Genomic DNA, 12,313 nt, shown 5'->3' with positions numbered 1-12,313 from the left:
TTGTGTGTTTTAGTAGATTTATGAATTGAGTATGAGCCAACAATGTGATGTAGCTGCTAAGAAAGCAAATGTCATTTTGAAACATACCAACAGAAGCAAAGAGTCCAGATTATGGAAAATATTTTTCTCATTCTACTCTATTTTGGTCAGGCCTCACTTGGAATGCATACTGTGTACCGTATTGGCTGGATTGAATTCAGAGGAGGTGTCAGTTTGATGAGGGAACTGAAAGCCAAGGCCTGGGAGGAATGACCGTGTTTCTCTGAAAATGAGCCCTAACCTGAAAATAAGCCCTAGCTTAATTTATACGTTTGCGCCTAATATAAGCCCTACCCCCAAAATAAGCCCTAATTTTGGGGCGAGGCACACATGTAAAAATCAAGCTATGGCGGGGGTTGGGTGGAGCTGCCCCACACGCCCCGCACCTCCTTACCTCAGGACTGCTGCAGCCAGGCCTTCCATGCCCCAACCCCTGTCACGCCACTGTGTTACCGGTGTGATGAGCTACATGGCCTCTTGGCACTATCGGCAGCATTGGCACGATCGGTATGACGATTCATGTGGCGTCCTGCCACTTGAGGCGGCACCAGCACAGTATGTCATGTGGCATACGGCCTCAAGTGGCCGCAGAAGAACTCAGGCAGTGGCACTACAGGTGTCGGGGCGTGGGAGGCCTGGCTGCAGCGGTCCTAAGGCAAGCGGGTAAGATATCCCCTGAAAATAAGACCTGGTGCCTCTTTTGGTGGCAAAAAATATATAAGACCAGGTCTTATTTTGGGGGAAACACGGGATTAAAGGAACTGAGTATGTTTAGCCTGCAAAAGAGAAAACTGAGGCTGGGATGAAGGTACAATAGCACTCTTCAGCTATCTAAAGAGTTGTCATGGAGAGGAGGAACTTGTTCTCTGTATCCTGAAGGCAAGAGCAGAACTAACGAGTTGAAATGACAAAAAAGTAAATTGTGCCAACTATAAGTAAAGAAGTGTAGTCTGACAATTGTTTATCAGTTTTTCAATTCTTTTGGGAAAAAAGCAGTAATGCCCTAAAAAGAAATTTATCACACTGCTAAATGATTATTTGATTGTTGTTGTTGTTAGTTGCGAAGTCGTGTCCGACCCATCGCGACCCTATGGACAATGTTCCTCCAGGCCTTCCTGTCCTCTACCATCTTCTGGAGTCCATTTAAGCTCACGCCTACTGCTTCAGTGACTCCATCCAGCCACCTCATTCTCTGTCGTCCCCTTCTTCTCTTGCCCTCAATCTTTCCCAGCATTAGGCTCTTCTCCAATGAATCCTTCCTTCTCATTAGGTGGCCAAAGTATTTGAGTTTTAGCTTCAGGATCTGGCCTTCTAAAGAGCAGTCAGGGTTGATCTCCTCTAGGACTGACCGGTTTGATCGCCTTGCAGTCCAAGGGACTCGCAGGAGTCTTCTCCAGCACCACAGTTCAAACACCTCAATTCTTTGGTGCTCAGTCTTTTTTATGGTCCAGCTTTCACTGCCATACATTGCAACTGGGAAGACCATAGCCTTGACTATACGCACTTTTGTTGAAAGGGTGATGTCTCTGCTTTTTAGTGTGCTGTCTAGATTTGCCATGGCTTTCCTCCCCAGGAGCAAGCGTCTTTTAATTTCTTGGCTACAGTCCCCATCTGCAGTGATCTTGGAGCCCAGGAAAATAAAATCTGTCACTACCTCCATTTCTTCCCCATCTATTTGCCAGGAATTGAGAGGGCCGGATGCCATGATCTTGGTTTTCTTAATGTTTAGTTTCAACCCAAGTTTTGCACTCTCCTTCACTCGCAACAAGAGGCTCTTTAGTTCCTCTTCACTTTCTGCCATTAGAGTGGTATCATCTATCATTATTTGATAGAATAGTCTTATTAATACAGTTGTGTTGTATGATCATAATTGTCTGCTGAACTTTTCTAAAAAGATGTTGTTTTTTTTAACGAATCAGATCCAAACTCCATTATAGTCAGCAGGTGTTTACAGATACGCCTGTGGGAGACCAATCAACAAGGCAGAGGCAATTACAGCAACAAAAGCCATATAACAATCTTTTGGATATGCCTGAAGCTTTAAAACTAAAGGTGACTTTCTATTAAAATTGTTGTTAGATTAGGTTTGGTAAGAATTGACTTTTAATATGTTTTAAACATATTTTTTAATTTCTTGAACTTGCCTTTTAAATGGAACAAGATATTTTTAAATAAACTGAACATATTCATTGGTGAACTATTGAGAATACTTGGGCTAGAGGGATTGCTGCCGCCTTTATTGGATGTTGGCTTTTGGTGGGATGTTTTGGGGTTTACTGGGTTTGTTACCTTGCTTTTTTGTCTGAGTTTGATTCTGTTATTTCCTGATCTCTCTCATATTGCTTTGGTGTGTTGTTAGTTGCTCAGGCTCATTTAGAATTGGGCAGCATCAAATTAATTAATGAAAGTAAATAAACATACTTTGGTAAATTAGATGTATTTTGTTATGAAGATAAATGTATTTTAAAACTAATTATTTTCAGTTGAAAGCTGTCCTTTGTTCATTTTTTGTTGTTGTTGCGTTACTTGCTTAGAATGCACGAGGCAATGGCAAAAAGCAGTTCCAAGATACTCCTAATCAAAAAAAGAGAACAAATGGAGTTCAGAATCAGCCAGCCAAGCAGAATCAAACTTTGGTAAGATGCACAAAGGTAAATGCAAAAGGGAAAGCATTTTGAACTGGAATTGGGAATAATTTTTGCATCAAGCACTGTGTGTTGGTGACGTTATCTAACGGGTGCCCCATCAATGGCTCTGGAAATGTTTTTCAGTGCTTTGATTGCCGAGATGGCTTGTGACATAACATAAACCTGGGTATTCAGCTCTATCTGTTGGCAAACAAAGCTCTGTTGGCAAACAAAGCCTTTGTGCTCAACAGGTAGCTTTGGGGTATTGCTACTCTTAAGGACCACCCCACCTTTAACCTGGGCTTGATAGGAAAAATGGGGAATGTGCTCTGTTAATACCATCTGAGAATGTAAGATGCGTTGAGAATATCTTGCAGTCTTTCTGGGATAGTTTTGTTGGGAGTTTTCTTGTTAGGCTGCTGCTTAAAATGGTGTAAAATACAGGCATTGATTATTAGTGAATAATTTATTTTTAGGCTGGTGAGGAAAAGAATCCCGCAGCATGAAATACTATTGGATAATTTTGTTATTTGGTAGTGTATTTGGTTAAATGTTCTTGGCTTATGGTAGGTCTGCCATGACTTACCTGTCGTCTGGAAAATAACTCCTCCTCCCCCTCCCCTCCTCCCCATCGAATAAGAAAAGTGAATGGCAATTGGAAAGTTCACGTTTGATTGAGGCAAAGGGAAGATTAAAAAGGAAGGGTTGCTTTCTGATTACAAGGGCTACAAGTACAATGCAAATTGTGAGGCTTCAAATGACACGTCTTGAGGGCTATGATTGTGGGAGAAGTAAATGAGCATAGATACATGGGAATGTAATTCAGATGGTATTTTGAAGAATACCTGTTAGATCCTGTTTCCCAGGCAAGTGAATAAATCTTGTTTTCCACTTTTCTAGAATTTGTGATGCATTTGTTAGCTCCAAGAATATACAGAACTGCATATTAAAATGTGCTTGCTTGAATTAAGTGTTTAAAATGTATTACTAGATGGGCAATTATTTAAAAATAAGTATTCATTTTCTTTTAAATAAAAAACACAGATGCAATGATTTAGGAGCTTGTAGAAAATTGGCATAGCAACAAAATAAAAGGGTAATTTTAGGTAATCCCCGAGTTACGAGTGTTCACATAATGCTTGTTCAGAGTTATGCGACAAGCACCCACTAATGTTTACGAGCAAGTCCGAAAATCACAAATATTGCAGCACCACGGCAATTGTTCGCCCTTACAAATGACTGGAGAGGCTCTGCAACATTTGCCCTATCCCCCCCCCACACACACTCCCCACAACTGCTTCCCCCTCTCTTCCTGCCGCACCAGATACATTCACCTTGCAAAATCTGTCTCTTCTCTGCCACGGTTTCTTTCCCTTCGGGGGAGAGGAGAGTCAGCTTGGAAATGCTTTTTGCGCGGACAATGGAAACTCCTGGGTGCTGCAATATCATGCAAGTTCAAACACAAATTCTCTACAAAAGAGGGAGGCTTCTTTGCTTTGTTTGCATGCCTGTGGGACAAAGTGTGAAATTGGAGCTGGCCGGGCGCGGGAACCAATGCCGTCCATTACCCGGGTGTGCTGTTCGCTCGCGTGCACCAGCCTTAGTTTGAGGGCAGGAACAAAGCCTTCAACTGAGCAGGGAGGCATCGCGGAGCCAGGCCCCTTGCACCTGTATCCAAGCCACCGGCGGCAGTAACCACCTGAGTAGCCACGATCCCCCAGCCCCAACCAGCCACCGCCCAACCTACTCTTTGCCTGACTGGCTGGCTGGCACGAATCCTGACCGATCTTCTCCTTGTTGTTCTTTCTACTCAAGTGGCGGTAGTGGCTTGAGTTTCTCGGCTCTGTCCAAAACAAAGAAAGTGGAGACGCAATAGCAGGATTGCTCTCAAGAAGACCCACGTGCGCTGCTCGCTCGTGTGCGCCAGCCTTATTGAGAGCAACCCTCCTGCTGCGCCTCTGCTTTTTTCCACTCGGACGGAGACGCTTGAGTGGGAAGAACGACAAGGAGAACAGCAGTCAGGATTTGTGCCAGCCGGCCTGCCAGGCAACAAGTAGGTCGGGCAAAGTGGCTAGGTGGTTGGGGAGAGGAGATCATGGCCACTCAGGTGGCTGCTGACACCACCGCCAGCAGCTTGGGTTTCTCAGCTCCATCCTAGTGGAAAAGAGCGGAGGCGCACGCGAGCAAGCAGTGCATCCGGGTCTTCTTGAGAGCAATCCTGTCGCTGCATCTCCGCTTTCTTCCACTTGGACGGAACCAAGAAATTCAAGCGGCTGATGCCGCTTGAGTGGGGAGGTCAGTGAGGAGAAGAGCGGTCAGGATTTGTGCCAGCCAGCTGGTCAGGCAAGGAGTAGATCGGGCGGGGTGGATGGCTGACTGGGTAGGGGGGATCATGGCCACTCAGATGGCTGCCACCGCCAGTGGCTTGGGTTTCGAAGCGCCCCAGAGGCGCTGAATTTTTTTTTATCCAAACGGAGACCTGATGGAGACAGCAAGCTCCGTATGCCGGAAATGGAGTGCCTGAGAAACGGAGCCTTGTGCTCCGTTTCTAAGCGTGCATTGGCAGCCACACGAAGGTTCCAGTCTCCCCAAGGTCTCCGCATGGCTGCCAGTGCGCGCTTAGAAACGGAGCAGAAGGCTCTGTTTCTCAAGCACCCCATTCCAGGCATAGAGAGCTTACTGTCTCTTGTCAGGTTTCCGTTCGGATAAAGAGTGTTTCAGTGCCAATGGAGCGCTTCAAAATCCTTGCATTTTGAAGCGCTCCATCGGCGCTGAAACACTTTTTATTCGAACGGAAACCTGACAGAGACAGCAAGCTCTGTATGCCTGGAACGGGGCTCCTGAGAAACGGAGCAGAAGATAGGCACCGCAAACATCGCTAGAGTTCATTCTCTGCAAAAGAGGATGGGTGCCTGAACTTGCGCGATATTACGGGCCTCCAAAAGCTTCCATTACTCTCCTTCAAAGGCAGAAATCACAGCAGAGAGGAGACGGATCTTTTCAAGGTAAGTGAGTCTGGTGCAACAGGAAGGGAGGGGGAAGGATGAGGTATCTTAGTGGATCAAAGAGGCCTTGGGGGGCCTGTTCCATCAGTAGCCCCCTCCCCCCCATGGCCTTCCCCACCCTGAGATGCCTAATGTTCATTTAACAAGCCACGCATGTGTTAACGAGCAGGGAGTGATCTCTTTCAAGGTACGAGATTCATTTCCACGAATTCTTGAGTTACGAATGGAATGGGCAGGCTCCATTCCATTTGTAAATCGAGGACTACCTGTACTAATTGAGAGACGGACTGGCCCAAAGTCACCCAGATGGCTTTCATGGCTAAAGCAGGACTTGAACTCACTGTCTTCTGCTTTCTAGCCTGGTGCCTTAACCACTAGACCAAATTAGCTCTTTATTTTCAGTTTTGTTTGCTTAAAAGCACTCCCTTAGAAGGTGCCTCGTACACAGAATTGGAGATACAGACAATAAAAGCTCATAATCCAGTTTTAAATTTAAGCAAATGCTTCATTTATTTAATGATCCTCTGTTTACGAATGAAAATGTTTATATTTCTCGGTTGGGTCACAAATCTCAGAATTTTCTGAGAAGTGTTTAATGTGATTATCTTCTTAACTAGAAATGTGAAAAGAAGCATCCAAGAAAACTTCAAGATAATTTTGAAACAGGTATGTGTGATTATGTCACTTTAGATGATGCAGAATAAAGGTATATAGCATTTATAGTTCATATTACTTGTTGATTAGCGGACAACTTGGTACCTTAGTTTAAATGTCTGAGATTAATGCTCTATAATTTACAGTGCCCAACCTAGCAAAATGTTTGGTTTTACCCAAGGTATTGTGCTTGAAAAAGGGACGCGGTGGCTCAGTGGGTTAGGACGCTGAGTTTGTCGATCAGAAGGTTGGCAGTTTGGCGGGTCGAATCCCGAGTGCCGCGTAACAGAGTGAGCGCCTCTTACTCGTCCCAGCTTCTGCCAACCTAGCAGTTCGAAAGCACGTAAAAAATGCAAGTAGAAAAATAGGGACCACTACGGTGGGAAGGTAACAGCGTTCCGTGCGCCTTTGGCGTCTAGTCATGCCGGCCACATGACCACGGAGACGTCCTCGGACAAGCGCTGGCTCTTCGGCTTTGAAACGGAGATGAGCACCGGCCCCTAGAGTCGGAAACGACTAGCACGCATGTGCGGGGGAACCTTTACCTTTATTGTGCTTGAATAAGAGTTTCCTATACAGCTGAACAGGGAAAACTAAATCCCTGCACTGATGAACAGTATAGTCATGTAGTTTAAACAATTGTGGTTATGATAGTGCTAAAGCTGGGTACGAAAAGGATACGGGAGGGTTTTCAAGAGTATATTACAGTACTGTACCCAGTTTTATTAGCCTGAAATGGTTTCTGAATAGAGTACTGTACTTTAGTATTAACAATTTCTTTTTTAAAAGCATGGCTTTTCAAAGTGTAAATTCTAAGGAAAGCTGTAAAGTTTAACATTGCTTTAGTTGATGCTTGTGTTCTCTTATTTGAGAGCAAGGTTACAAATTCTGCAAGCTACTGTTATGAGAAAATGTCTATTGTAACAGTATACTTTTGATGTTAATGATCACCATCTTATTAAAGATGTCGCAAACCTATGGTGTTGTCACTGCTTATTCTGAAGATTAATAATAAGTTGGAAGATTGGGATTTAAAGGAGGAATAGGACACAATCTTGGGACAAAGGCTATTTTCATTTAGATCTGCTTTGCCTAAGGTAGCTTTCTCCAATCTGCTGCCCCTACTGTGCCCAGTTTTATTAGCCTATAAAACTGTGTAACTCTAATTTGATTGTAGTTCCCATACTGTCCAATTTTTAAATCAGTGAATGTCTAAGTAATATGATACTGTATATTTGAACTTTTCTTAATATGAAATTATTTTGACCCATATTTATAACTCACTGCTAAATTCTTTTTTTTTTAATGTAGAAACAGCGTATGATTTGTGCTGTCTCAGCGAAGACCAGCAACTAGAGCGTGGACAATTGGTGTCATGCAATGGCCATTTCAAATTCTCTTTCTCCTCACGTGCTTTTCTGAGCTTCAAGTTTGACCATGATGCGATCATGAAAAATTTTGACTTCTGAAGCTTGGTTGTTTGGACAAGCTGGCTAGAGTCCTGGCACAGAGCAATTGAGTGGGTTTTTTAAATCCAACTTTTACATTTTCTCAGGTTTTAAAGCAATGCAGGGACCTAGTGGTCGACTGGAAGGTTTTGTTCTCATTGTAATATGGGAGTAGCACCATGCAGTGTTGCACTTTAAATGCAGTTTAACTTTTACCTGCAAAAATGCTTTCCAATATATCATTTAGTAGTTCCTAGCTATGCATTAGTGGGCATTTTTAACTCGTTTGTTGTCTGTCTAGATTTTGGAGGAGTATTTTACCCTTGGCCGTGTTAACCTTTTACACATTTAAATTGATCTTATATATCATATTGGGTTTTTTGTGATATTTTGCAGTACAGCTGCTGAAAACCCATACAGATTTTCTGAAGAGTACCATATTCTGTACTGAGCAAAGGAGTAGGTATTTTATGATTCAGAATGTTGAAAAGCAACCTTTCATTCTGAGAATTATTCTGCCTGGGATCTTATATCATTCAAATCAATTTATTTCCCCATCTTCATTGTTGCACTGTACTGTAACTTTTTAAAAATATAGGCATGATTTAAAATTGTATTACTAGTGTGATATTTTATCTTACTTTCTGTTCAATAGTTGCGTTGTTTCAGGTCCAATGAAAAGATGGTGGTGATATTGGAATGTGTCTGATATAACTTTTACTGTTCCCCATGTGTGAAATGTCTAAGCTGTTTCCGACCAGATTTACAAGTACTTTGAAAAATGAAATAGGAAAATGTATGTTTAAGGAGATAATTCTAGGAGATAGAATAAATTAGTTTTTGGAAGTAGTACAAAAGAAAAAACCAACATTATATGAAATTACATGGCTTATAGCTTTTGTGGCAACCAAACTTAAGGAAAACATACTCTAGCCCAGGGGTAGGCAACCTTGGCTCTTTTATGACTCGTGGACTTCAACTCCCAGAATTGCTGAGTCAGCATAGCTGACTCAGGAATTCTGGGAGTTGAAATCCACGAGTCGTAAAAGAGCCAAGGTTGCCTACCCCTGTTCTAGCCAATCTCAAAGCCCTATTAGTTATGCTGCCTATGGCAGAAGTTTCATGGATGGTCTGAGGAGGTTATCTTGTCTAATGGAGCTGTACAGTTTAAAATCTCCTAAAAGTAGTACGAGAGGGAATTAACTACACCAGCTTCAGATTGGCAGAACTGATAGCCTGAATCAGGAAAAAAAGCATCATTGAACCATTTTGATCCAAAGCTGGTTCTTTCCCCACCTTGGAACACCATATATTGAGACTGTGTGCCATTTACTGCCTATAGAAACACCACCAGTTGACTTAGAAGGGTTTCCACAGTAATGGAATTGTTGGCAGAAGGGCACCACCACCCTATGCTAATGCCTTCATTCAAACAACAAGGACGTTTGTTTGTCCGGTTCACTAGGTTTGTATCATTTTCAGTATTTTGGTCTGACTTAGAACTGAGTTTTAAGAGTAGTAGCTCAAAAATGCATTGTGCTATATCAGTGAAAACATGGAGCGGAATAGCAACAAGCAATAAAACCTGAATTTATAGTCCTAGCCCAAGGTGCACTGAAGGAATGTCTATAAATACAGATTGTATAAAACCTACTGAATTTTGTTTCCTCGGTGCTCTAGCCTTATTATGACAGTTTGGATTCACAATATTCACTGAGGTTTCTGAAATTTATCTAGAGTAGGCTTGAAAGTTAAGCGTAGCCCATTCACTTGCAAAATGCTTGCAATATACAGTTTTCTCTTGTTAAAGGATAATACAATGAAATGTACATGTAACTATCAAACGTCTTGTTCATAATAGCAAAATAGGTGCAGATTAATTCCCAAGTAAGTTCAGTTTTCTTTATTGATCATTTTGTAAATAATTGAATTACGGACTAACCTAGTCACTATATGCCTGCTTACCGTATCCAGCATTTATTTCATAACATGAAGTTAATTGGATTTGCATTATCTGTTAAAAGTAAGATAGTTGAAAAACTGGTGATGAAGATGCCATATTCTTTTGTTTAATCTTCATCTGTGAAAATAACTTTTTGGTCAGTATTTAAAGCAGGTTAACTCTTCTAGTAATAAAAGTGCCTAATTTGCTAACTTCTCAATCGCTGCAAATTGGATTTTCAGGCTGCTAGTGCCAATATTCTTCTGATGAGTACCTTGATTTCCAGGAATGTTACTGTTTAATGCTGCTTCCTTTGTATGATGCCATTAATAAGAGGAACTTTGGCACAGTTATGTGTATTTTGAATATGAGGTGCTTACGTGTTATACTAGCAATGTGAGATTAATTTTCCTAAGTGTAAAGTAACTTATAGGGCCCACATTCTTTCCTTTTGAATATAGAAGATATTTTCTGTTTTGCAGAGAATAATTTCTTAAGAAAATCCAGTGTCTGACTACTACTTTGTTGAGGGCTTTCCAGGTACTCTAAAAGACTAATTTTGCTTTATTAACCTAGCCTTAATACAGGTTGCAAATTAACATAGCAACATATGCAAAAATTATCACTTTTACTACATATTGTATTGCACGTGGCTGTATTCCTTAATTTGATTCTTATCATGTCTTAAAAGTATGGGACATAATGTAATAGTTCCTGGGTGCCCTGCACTGTGAACATTTCAGATTGTTTACCTCTTCAGTTAGTAATTATTATTTTTTTATTTTCTTGCAGAGAGCTTAAATATTATACTCACTTATTCCAAATTGCAGGCATATGGTTTTCTTAGGTTTCTATGTATCAGCGAAGAAAAGGCAGTTCATTGGCTGTAACTGATTCTTGTTTCTCTAACGAGGCATTTTAAAGGATGAAAAATAAATGATCTGTGCATGGATCTGTACTCATCTCCATAACAAACATTACTGTTTGACTGTTGGATTCTGTACTGCTGTTTAGCAGAGGGCATAGCAATTATTAATCTGCCTTACTTAATTGAATTAAGTATGTCTTTTAAGATCAAGTTAAGTCTGCTCTAAAAATATAGACTAAATCATCTGGGGAGTGTTTCTATGTGCATGCTTAGTAAAGCTTTTCATTTGTTCTTAACCTTTGTCTACTCTGTTAGGGGTATCAGTATATTTTGTGTGGCATGAAGTCTCGTATATTTGGATGCTTTCAAATGTTCAGAGAAAACAGATTGAAGGAAGTATTCCAGCTTCAATTCTTCATTTTTTTTCTGGATTATGGGCTAAATTTAAGCAGAATTTTAAGAGATTTGTTATACAATTGTGCATGTTTGTTTCAGTTTAAGTGGAAAGTTTATTTCCAAGGCTGTCAAATATAGAACATATGATCACATAGCCAAGTGATATATTGATATAACCTTTTACACAGTTTTTGGTTATTATTACAAAGTAGGGAGTGCCGAATAAGTTAATAAATATGTGCTTAAAGCAGCTTTTGACATTTTAAATCTAGGGGTGATGGATAGTGTGCCTCTTTTCCAGTGTTTTTTCTTCTTCTTTCCATTGCTGCCTGCCTGAAATTGACCAATGACATTTTTTCTGCTATTTTAAATTTCAGATCAAATACTTTGTGAGATTTTTCTGGTTAGATGTGTAGATTTTGATTTTCCTGGATCAGGTATGTGGAACATGGATATTTTTGTAGCTATTAATCATGAAGCACTCAGTTCAGATGTTCTGTTCCTGCTTTCTTACATTTGAATTCTTATAGGTACGTTTAATCCTGTGCACTGTGAAGGCTTCCTTATAGGAAAGCTGCCTATTACTAAAATTGGAATGTATTTAAACGTGTATTTTGTTCAAGAAGCGGGAATTTGACTTAAACTGCTACTATATGCTGAAAACACTGATGGATGCAAAATGTCTTCAATGCTTAGTATTCAGTATACATTTCACTTGTTCCTTCAAGCATGCTTATCAGAAATGATGCAAGAAGGTCCCATTTTTCTTAATGGGTTTTGAACTACACATCCATTTTTTAATATCAATAGTCAGTCTCTTGTTTCATTGATCAGGATTCATCAATCAAACTTGTTCAAGGAGATTTTCGACTTTCCTTAGGCAACGATATCACATATTAGATGGCAACGATTTTTTTAAACCAAGGGGTGTTTCTTAAGTAATTTTGTATGTGACAAAAGTTTCTAACACAAGTTTTGTATGTGTGGAGTGTGTGGATGAAAATACAGCTGGACACATAAGCTTTTTGATGTGATAAAAGTAATTGTAATTAGGTTAAGTAACGTCATAAATATTAGAGAATTAAAATTAACCTGTAATTTTAGAAAAATAAAGTGCATATTGGGGTCCTGTTTGAAATGAGTTTTTCTTAAGTTGTTTTGTTAATGTAATTTAATGTTGTGTAAAAACAGCTTTTTGCAACTTATTGTAAAATGTTATAAAATCAGTTTTTCAATTGGTAAATCAGTTAAATAGTCCAGTGTCGTAAAATGACTATACAGTATTCATTGTGGCTTATTTCTAGAAAATGTAAAAATCTTTCCATAATGGCACA

General features: G+C 40.4%; 1 protein-coding gene across 11 annotated transcripts in view; it reads left to right on the top strand.

The window, feature by feature from the left end:
• DCP2 (decapping mRNA 2) overlaps positions 1–12,313 on the top strand; it is a 79,124-nt gene that overhangs the window by 15,254 nt on the left and 51,557 nt on the right. For 3 of the 11 annotated variants that reach the window (XR_014491058.1, XR_014491061.1, XR_014491062.1), the window contains exons 8-11: positions 1,959–2,091; positions 2,574–2,690; positions 6,289–6,337; positions 7,637–10,255. Coding sequence is in view for 4 of the 11 variants with exons in the window: in XM_083351494.1 (XP_083207620.1) it covers positions 1,959–2,091; positions 2,574–2,690; positions 6,289–6,337; positions 7,637–7,794 (457 nt within the window). In the remaining 7 variants the exon portion in view is untranslated. Of the gene's footprint in view, positions 1–1,958; positions 2,092–2,573; positions 2,691–5,633; positions 5,672–6,288; positions 6,338–7,636; positions 12,253–12,313 lie in introns of those variants that run through there. The other 8 variants (XM_083351494.1, XM_083351492.1, XR_014491059.1 and 5 more) reach the window with 7 other exon arrangements.

The sequence above is a fragment of the Vipera ursinii genome (assembly GCF_947247035.1).
Source record: "Vipera ursinii genome assembly, chromosome: 2".
Lineage (NCBI taxonomy): Eukaryota > Metazoa > Chordata > Lepidosauria > Squamata > Viperidae > Vipera > Vipera ursinii.
Note: the sequence above shows the minus strand (reverse complement) of the source record. Positions and strands in the feature narration are given on the sequence as shown.